The 9,998-nt window shown below is 47.8% G+C and overlaps 1 protein-coding gene across 1 annotated transcript; it reads right to left on the reverse strand.

The window, feature by feature from the left end:
* Window positions 1-347: 347 nt before the first annotated feature.
* LOC137323445 (tubulin alpha-3 chain-like) lies at window positions 348-7,262 on the reverse strand. Its single transcript, XM_067986919.1, has 3 exons — window positions 7,245-7,262; window positions 5,496-5,718; window positions 348-529 (listed from the first exon to the last, which is right to left on the reverse strand). Exons 1-3 carry the CDS (start codon window positions 7,260-7,262, stop codon window positions 348-350), a joined length of 423 nt encoding a protein of 140 aa, XP_067843020.1.
* Window positions 7,263-9,998: the final 2,736 nt, after the last annotated feature.

A 9,998-nucleotide genomic window follows, 5' to 3' on the forward strand; every position in this document is an offset into this window, starting at 1 on the left:
AGCTGCTGTCTAATCCTTCTATTTTAAATCTATGCCCCCTGGTCACTGACCTCTCTGCTAAGGGAAATAGGTCCTCCCTATCCATTCTATCTAGTCCTGTCATAATTTTATATACCTCAAAAGCTTGGTCAAAGAGATTTTAAGGAGCATCTTAAAGGAGGAGAGAGAGGTAGAGAGGAGGAGAGGTTTATGGAGGGAATTCCAGATCTTAGGGCCTAGACAGCTGAAGGCATGGCCGCCAGTAGTGCAGTGGTGAAAATTGGGGATGCGCAATTTGTTTTGCGGTCACTGTCCCTTGCTGAATCATATCCAGGATTTAATATGCTCTTTTATAGCATCCTCCTTTTTCAATGCAAGGCTTCTGAGCACAATATCCATGCCAATTTGCGAAGTGTGTCCAAGACGGGGTCAACCAGCTCCTTGCTGATGGCATAGTGCCCGCGGGCGTGGTTGTTGGCAACATCTTCCTCCCTGGTGATGAGCTGGTCGGGGTGGAACAGCTGGCGATAGATACCAGTACAGACCTCATCTGCAAAACCAATAATGCAACAAGTCACGCAGACCATACGAGGTATATACACACAGATCAATAGTCTAGCAGCACTGTTGCATTGCAAATTGGATAAACTGTTCATCTTACATCGACTAAAGTAAATGTGTCCATACAGATATGGAAGTCTAGGTATGCTAAAGAGTTCTTAGCTCAACCCTCAAAAAAAAGTCTGTGACTGGTCTTTAATCTCAATGCACCATAAGAACAGGAGAAGGCCATTCAGCCCTTCGAGCCTGTCCCGCCATTCAAGTAGGCTGATCTATATCTCCACTCCACTTACCCGCTTTGGTTCCATATTCCTTAATACCCTTACCTAACAAAAAAATAACTATTGATCTCGACTTTGCAATTTTCAATTGACCTAGCCTCATCAGCTTTTTGGGGGAGAGTTCCACATCCCCACTACCTTTTATCTGCAGTGCTTCCTGACATCACCACTGAACAACTTGTTCTGGACTCCCCTCACCAGAGGAAATAGTGAGCGCTAAATTGGGCCGTGTAGCGCCCGTTGTTTTGGCGCTACATGGCCCCTCCGACATCCAAGATGGCGTCTTGGATGCGCACGCACGTTTCCTGCGTGATGTGTGCCAGACACCATCTTGGTGTGGGAGTTAATGTGCTAATCCCGAATGCTGGAAACATGTAAAGTAGGGAGAAAATGGCTGCAATCAGTGTGCAACGCTGATTTAAAGTGATACACACAATTTTGGACCTTAACGCTCAACTCAACGCACAGTCTTATCCCCGACCATCTAAACGTTTCTTAGAGTGCCTGAAGGACCCCCCCACCAGTGCTATTTAAAGGGCCATGCTGGTGTTGCAGGTTAGTTGCTGGATTATTACTTCTGGTTGCTGGAGGAGTAGGAAGTATTTTTTGAAGCTCCCTACTCTTATTGAGAGTTCCTACACTACTTTTGAGAGTGCTTTGGCAGGTACTGCCTTACGGGTCGGAAAGTTACAATCTTGGTGGAACAACATTCCTGCCAACCATGGGCGGTCTGCTAGGGCTCCCGTTGGGCATTGAACATGACTGGGAGCATGCAGAGAGGCCACACGCAGCAGGTCAAGCTGCGAGGAGACGGAGGACGAGGAGGCGCAGGGCACTGAGCAGGAGGCCCTACCCAATGAGGGCCTTCAGGGATCAATTCTCTTACCTCAACATGACCGAGGAGGATTGCATCTGATGCCTGAGGTTCACCAAGGAAGCTGTCACCAAGACCTGTCAATTGGTGCAGCCACAACTGCAGCCTCAGAGCAGGGCGAGGACAGCATTGCCTGTGGCTGAGAAGGTCACATTGGCACTGAATTTCTATGGCTCAGGAGCATTTCAGGCTTCTGCTGGTGACATGTGCAACATCTCACAGTATGGAGTGCACTGTCGTATAAGGGAGGTCACAGACGCACTGTACCACACGAGGAACAGATTCATCACCTTCCCTCTCGACAGAGACAATCAGAACGAGCGAGCACGGGGGTTCACCCGCATTGCTGGCTTCCCCATGGTGCAGAGTGCCATGGACTGCACACATATTGCCCTGCGTGCCCCGCATATCAACCCGGCCATCTTCGTCAACCGAAAGGGCTTCCACTCCCTCACCGTGCAGCTGGCGTGCGACCATACGCATCACGTGGGAGCAATCACGATGCCTTCGTCATGCGGCAGTCCAACGTGCCAGCTATCTTTCATCCGACTCGGCAAGTCAAAGGCTGGCTAATGGGCGACGAGGGCTATCCCCTCACGACGTGGCTCATGACACCGGTCAGGAACCCACGCACATGTGCACAACAGGCCTATAATGAGATCCGTGCTGCCACATGCAACATCATGGAGCACACCATAGGCCTCAAACAACGCTTTCCACTGCCTGGACCGCTCTGGAGGAGCCCTGAGTGGGTGGGCAGATTTGTGGTGGTCTGCTGCATGCTGCACAACCTCGCCATCATGAGGGACCAGCCTTTGCCACCAATGACTGCAGAAGATCCTGAGCCAGAGTGGAGGAGGAGGCTGAGGAGGAAGAGGCGGAGGAGCATGAGGAGGAAGAGGCTGAGGAGGAGCAGAAGGAGAGGGTGGAGCCGGAAGAGGAGGTGGAGGAAGACGCAAGGGTGCAGCAGGAACCACACGCCTTGTCTGCAAGGGCAGTGCGTGCTCGCCTGATCCGTGCCCGCTATCAATAATTGGAACTACATCCCCCCACTCACCAACAGTCCTACACTCCCCACCTTGTCCCCCCCACAAGACAATCAAATCGCCCTCCATCAGATTATACATTGGTTTCCCTCTCAGCTCATTGCATGAATAAAAACCACCACTAAATGCAAAATCAAACTCTCATTTATGGATGAATAAATGAAAATATACAAACATAACAGAACTATTCACCCTTGTGCATTCCCTTAGTGCCTTTTGTTCGTGTGCCTTTACCTATCCTGGTGCTCCTACGAGGTGCTTCCCCAGTGGCTGGAGCATGGGTGGTGGAAGGCTGCTGGCTTTCAATGGAGGAGCATGCAGATGGAGGACGACCTCGAGCAGCTCTGGGCCTGGAGGTCCCGGCTTCAGACTGTGCCATCTCAGCATGAGCTGCAGCAATCTGGCTTGGCTGACCAAGAGGCAACAACAGGGGTACTGGTGGAGTGGCAGGGTTGGGAGCAGGAATGCTGTCGTCCTGAGAGAGGACAGCAGGTCCAACTGTCATGGCGCCACTGCCACTCTCCCAGGGCGGCGCCTCAGCACTCCTGGTGATCGGCTGGAGAACAGATTGCTGGAGTGCTGTGACGCCCTGGAAGCCCCGTTCCACAGTGGTCCCCAGAGTCACGATAGCAGCAGTCTGAGCTTCCAATGCAGCAGTCTGAGCTTGGATGGCAGATGTTTGTGCTGCAATGGATGCTGTGACATCAGTCATCAGACACTGCATCATGGTGGGTTCCACAAGTGCGCTGAGAAGGTGACCATGTTGGAAAGGATGGGCTCCAAGCTCTGCGCAAAGCTCTGTGCCAAGTTGGAGATGGACTCCTCCATGCTCCTTCTCATTATGCGCAGGCTTTCTGGCAGGCTTTCCAGTGCCTCAAGCATTTGTTGGTGTACGCCCATCAGCCATCTTCTGTAGTCGGCCCATCAAAGTCCTCATCTGACTCCTCTGCAGCAGAACTAGTCAGCGACCTCCCCCTCCAGCGAGTTGGCACCTGTGGTATCCGTTCCCTCCGCCCAGGCTCCTGCGCACTTGTGCTCGGTGTCTCACTACGTGCAGATCCCTCCTCTAACCTAACCTCTAAAGGACGCGCAGTATCAGTCTCTGAGCTGGTGGAAGCAAGTGTCAGATCGAGTGTCAGTGTGGCTTCAGTGTCCCCCTCCTCCTCCTCCTCCTCCTCCTCCTCGGGTGCCGCCGCGTGTTCTTGGGTATCTGCAATGACAAAGGGAAACAGGTTAAGTTGTGGAGTGGGGAGAGGAGCAAGTAAGAGGTGTGTGCTGGCAGCATGTGCATCACGTGAGTCAGAAACGATTATGGGAAGAGGGAGATGTGAAAATGGAGAAGGACCATTAGATATGCAGAGACTGCCTTGACTGGGACCTCCAGCGCAGCATGTTGTAACAGCCCGCCCAATAATCCGCAGCACCGTCTCCCCTAGGGGGGTGAGGACGTGTAGACATGCCCGTCCAGCCTCAGGTCCCTTCTGCTGGCGGATGTTATACGCCACCTTTTCCTGCAAGACAGAGGACAGTGTGTCAGTGAGTGTCCTGCAAGGTGTGTGGCTGATGTGCCTGTCATGGTCGAACAGCTGCCAGTTTGTGTGACTTGAGTGGTGGTTGTGTGACCTGCAAGTGTGTGCAATGTGCGGGTGAGATGCAGCATTGCGTATGGATGGGCAGTGTTTGTTGGTGGGTGGGTGGGTGACGGGAGGTGTCGTGCATGGAGTATTGGTGCAGTTGGTCGGATGTGCCACTTGACACTTGCATTCACTCACCTTGACCGCTCGTGTCAAATCATTAAATTTCTTGTGGCACTGCACCCACGTGCATGGTGCAATGCTCCTCGCATTCACCTCCTGTGCCCCAGCCTGCCAATGCCAAAGCAGCTGTAGTTTAGACGGTCTCCGGCCACCCTGTGGGTACATGCCTGCCCTCCTCTGGTCCACACCTTCCACCAGGGCCTCCAGAGCATCGTTGGAGAATCTTGGTCCCCGCTCTCTTGCTAGTGCAGCTACTCGCGATGCCATTCTCCCTTCTCCTACTTGGCTGTGTATCTGCGATTGGAAATGTGCCTGCATCTTTAAGTATTGCAGGCTGTTGATGACGTGCGCTGTCCACGCCCCATTTCCAACTTCCTCATTCTCCGTGCAGCCTCTCAGCAGCGAGGGCTGCGCTTGCTGCACGGAGATTTCAGGGTAAGTAGAAGGCAGTGCGAAGTCCACGTACTGCCTGCGTAGGGTCCGTGTGCGCGGGGAGGTCGCGCATCGCACTACCATTGCCCAGAAAGGACCCTTATCCAATTTTTCCCCCAGTGTCTCTACCTACCGTATCAATCCTTTAATCATATTAAACAACTCAATTCGATCAGCTCTTAATCTTCTATTCTCGAGGGAATACAAGCCTGGTCTATGCAATCTGTCCTCATAATTTAACCCTTTTACCTTCGGTATCACTCTGATGAATCTGCACTACACCCCTTCCAAGGTCAATATACCTTGGATGTGCAGGGGTAGAAAGATATTAGTCAGTTATAAATTTGGGTAACTCCCATCAACTGTTCTGTAGATAAATTCAAAAAGGAGAGCATTGGCTCCAATATATATTCCTAGTGTGGTGAACATCAACTGTTCAGGGAGGCGAGATTTCATTCAAGATGCAAGACTATTCGAACATGCCTTGAATCAAGAGCCCTGCTAAAATCCAAGTAGCTCCTGTAAACTTATTAGATACAATTATAGATTGGAGTGCTTTTATTACCAATCACAGACGGTTCCAAGTCAACAAAGACAGCCCCGGGCATGTGTTTTCCAGCTGCCGTCTCACAGAACAAGATGTTGAAGGAGTCGTCTGCCCTTCCAGTCCACCTGCCATCAGGTGGGTGCCCATCGGGCGGGATGCCATGCTCCAAATAGTACAGCTCCCAGCAAGCATTGCCCATCTGGACACCAGCTTCGCTGACATGGATGGAAATACTTTCACCCTGCAAGAGAAGTGAACAATTAGAAGGAAGGATGGGTGATTGAGGAATCAGCACAGAACGCTTACAGTCAACCTTGTGTAACAAAATAGATTAAGCATTTAGAAATAGAGCGCAGGTAGGCCTTTTGAGGAAGGTGGTTTTAGGATAAGCTGCATTATGTTAAGATCTGAGCACAGGATAACAGCTTCTCTGGTTAGAGGAGATCTCGCTTAAAAATAGCAAATACTACAGTACCAAAAATCCCCACCATATCCTTATCAGTACGAGTTGTGTCCAGAGATGGAACCCCATTCCCCACCTCCGCATTGTAGGTCATGCAATAAGATCATATGCACAATTGGAATTTTTGCATTGCAGTAGAACAGCACTCTTATATAACCCTCAAGTGATTTGCAGTCACCCGGGAGCCTCCACACACCTGATTTATCTCTCTCCTCTTTCCCCCTTCAATCCCCCCCCCTCCCCCACCAGATCTCAATTCATTAGATTACTTGACAGTGGAATGTTACTGGAGCAAGGGACTTTATTACATGTTCTTAGAGTCATTGAAGTTAGTTTTAAAAATTGACTTCCACTGAAAATTGGGAGGAGGGGCAGGAGTCTGTAAACATATTTCCTCCCAAATGAGAAATGACTTCAAATTTCCAACTGCACTTCATGGATATGATGCACGTGAATCTCTAGATCCGATATTCGGTCGGGAAAAAAAATGAAAACTGTATAATTTGGATCGTTTCCCCTCCCCAGGGCAGCTGTAGGTCCTGCTGTGATGACTAGATTCTTTATATTGCAAACATCAGTGTCTCATTCTTAGTTAGGTATGGAGCAAGGACAGCAGTACACTGACTGTTACCACATCAGCGTGGTGTTTACAAGAAAGCTTATAACTGTTCCCCGTGCATAAACCTGCCAACAATTTTTATTCTCACACTATCCTTCAACACTTTCTTCTGTGAGACGGGAGCTGGAAAACATGTGCCCAGGGCAGTACATCGCTGGAACCACAATCGATGTAGATTCTGCTATATCCAAGTGAGAATCTGATGGTTGCTCAACCACCTTCAGCTGCTTAGTCAATGACCTTCTCCACCATCATGTTCAGGAGCTGGGGTTGTTCATTGACAATTCTATAATGTTCAACTCCATTCCCAACTCCAGCAATGGAGCGGACTACACCAGGACCTGAACAATGATGAGGCTTGGGATAACAAATGGCATTTAAGTGTCGGGCAATGGCCAAGGTCCAACTAACTCCCCCTGATATTCAACAGCAGCACCAACATCCAGAGAGTCCCCGTTGTCCAGAAGCTTAACTGGACCAGCTATAACATGGCTGGAAAAGAAAGGTACAGGCTGAATGCCTCAACTCCTGACCCCTCAAAGCCTCTCTGCCACCTACGAGGTTCAACTCAGGAATGTAATGGAATACTCATCTGAATGCAGCTGCAACACCATTTGGACAAAGCATCCCACTTGACCAGTGCCCCCACTGAACTAATATCCAGATGCGCAAAGCAGCAACTCACCAAGCGTACTATTGACATCAGTTCCCAGCCCTGCAACCTCTACCACTAAGGTGGTCAAGAGCAGCAATATCATCACCTCCACATTCTCCCAACTCACACCATCCTGACTTGGACATGGTGAGCTGTTCCTTCACTAGCACTTGGCCAACAGCCTGGAATTCACCACCTAACACCCATCATGGGAACACCCATCAGTAGTTCAGGGAGATGACCTACTGCCACCTTCTCAGGTCAACTAGAGATGGGGCGGAGGGGGGGGGGGGGGGGGAGAAAACGTCTTGCCAGCATCACCCTCATCGCAAGACCATAAAAACGGCAACTGAACTACATAAATTAGTTTTGAGTTGTTATTTAGCTTAACTGTACCTCAAAATCCCTTGCCCATTTTCAGTTTTAGCAATATTCAAAGTAAAAGCTCCTATTTTTTCTCTGAATTCATCCAGGTTTTTGTTGAGGGGGAAATTGATTTTCTAACATTAACCGATAAAAGATGGGCTTTTAAATTGACAATAAAAACTGACTAATGATCCTTATACATCTCCAATAAGAGGAGGTGGAACACTAGTGATGAGGCCATCCCAGAATCTGGATATAGAAGTGAAAGCCATTTTAAAACTGCCTACTGCAACGCAATTGAAATTGGCCCCTCACCGTGCAAAATCATTATTACTACTCACTCAGTAGAGTCAATACAATCCTTGCTTAAAAGTTGTCTAAGAAAGATAATCACATTGATTAAGAAAATAGAGTATTTATAGTTAAGCTTTCCAGTATTGAGAAGCCAAGGATGCAAAGCTTTTCCAACTTGAAGTTATATTTGGACGTCTACTCAATTCAAAGTTGAATATTTATCTGAATCCATTTTAAAGCACTAATTGCCTATTTATGTTTAATTCAATTTATTGAATTATTTGAGTTCAGTGCATCAATCATTAGTAGTAGACTGTATACCCCCCATCCCATAATGAGTTGATTGCTTCCGATTGGAAGGGGTAACAAGTCATCTCCAGATTTACATTGATAAAGAATTTGCTAATGCATTAAAATAGAAACATAGGAAATAGGAAAAGGAGTAGGCCATTCGGCCCTTCGAGCCTACTCCGCCATTCGATATGATCTTGGCTGATCCTCTACCTCAATATCATATTCCTGCTTTCTCCCCATACCGCTTGATGCCTTTTGTGTCTAGAAATGTATCTAGCTCCTTCTTAAATATATTCAGTGACTTGGCCTCCACAGCCTTCTGTGGTAGTGAATTCCACAGGTTCACTACCCTCTGAGTGAAGAATTTTCTTCTCATCTCAGTCCTAAATGTCTTACCCCATATCCTGAGACTGTGACCCCTCGTTCTAGAGCCCTCCAGCCAGGGGAAACATCCTCCCTGCATCCAGTCTGTCTAGACCTGTCAGAATTTTATACATTTCAATGAAATCCCCTCTCATTCTTCTAAACTCGAGTGAATACAGGCCTAGTCGACCCAATCTCTCATCATACGACAGTCCTGCCATCCCAGGCATCAATCTAGTGAACCTTCACTGCACTCCCTCTATGACAAGTATATCCCTTCTTAGGTAAGGAGACCAAAACTGCACACAGTACTCCAGGTGTGGTCTCACCAAGGCCCTGTATAACTGCAGTAAGACATCCTTGCTCCTGTACTCAAATCCTCTTGCAATGAAGGTCAACATACCATTTGCCTTCCTAACTGCTTGCTGCACCTGCATGTTTACTTTCAGTGACTGGAGTACAAGGACACCCAGGTCCCTTTATACATCAACATTTCCCAATCTATCACCATTTAAATAATACTCTGCATTTCTGTTTTTCCTTCTGAAGTGGATAACTTCATATTTATCCACATTATACTGCATCTGCCATGTATTTGTCCACCCACAAAACTTGTCTAAATCGCCTCGAAGCCTCTTTGCATCCTCCTCACAACTCACAATCTCAGCTAGTTTTGTGTTGTCAGCAAACTTGGAGATATTACATTTGGTTCCCTCATCCATATCATTGATATATATTGTGAATAGCTGGGGTCCAAGCACTGTTCTCTGTGGTACCCCACTCGTCACTGCCTGCCACCCCGAAAAAGACCCATTTATTCCTACTCTCTGTTTCCTATCTGTTAACCAATTTTCAATCCATGCCAGTATATTACCCCCAATCCCATCTGCTTTAATTTTGCACACTAACCTCTTATGTGGGACCTTATCAAAGGTCTTCTGAAATTCCAAATAAACCACATCGACTAGTTCTCCCATATCTATTCTACCAGTTACATCCTCAAAAAAAAATGATAAAGACAAATTAAACCCACACTTCCATTTTGCTTACTTAATCTCAAATATTCTTCTGTGAATTAAATCCAGTATGAAGAAGAGATGTGACATTAACTTGTGCAAGGAGGCACCAGGAGTAATTAAACGAGCACAATTATGGTTTGCCACTTCATTTCTCATTGGCTTTTTGAAGAGTTCTGATTAACTGATCTTAGATTAGAGATTTGTGTAGTTTATTCTGGTCAGTCAGAAGTGTCTCAGTTATGCACAGTACCCATTGTGGTGCGATGGGCCTCACTTGATATGCTAGTTTCAGAGAAAGTATCACACAGTTCTGGTGCAAGGATGAAGTGCATCTATGGAAAGTCAACCTCTTGAAGGAATAGAGGCAAGAGTGCTACCAATTGAAACAAGCAGACAGGATATTGGGCCCTCTGCAAATAGCTCAAGTAGGACCCTTCCGTTCAGTTCT

The sequence above is a fragment of the Heptranchias perlo genome, chromosome 7 (genome assembly GCF_035084215.1).
Source record: "Heptranchias perlo isolate sHepPer1 chromosome 7, sHepPer1.hap1, whole genome shotgun sequence".
NCBI lineage: Eukaryota > Metazoa > Chordata > Chondrichthyes > Hexanchiformes > Hexanchidae > Heptranchias > Heptranchias perlo.

Excerpts from the sequence above, each read along its gene's own strand:
- LOC137323445 (XM_067986919.1), bottom strand. Across the intron at positions 530-5,495 it reads CTTGGAACCGTCTGTGATTG|ATGAGGTCTGTACTGGTATC; the intron begins GTAATAAAAGCA and ends TTGGTTTTGCAG.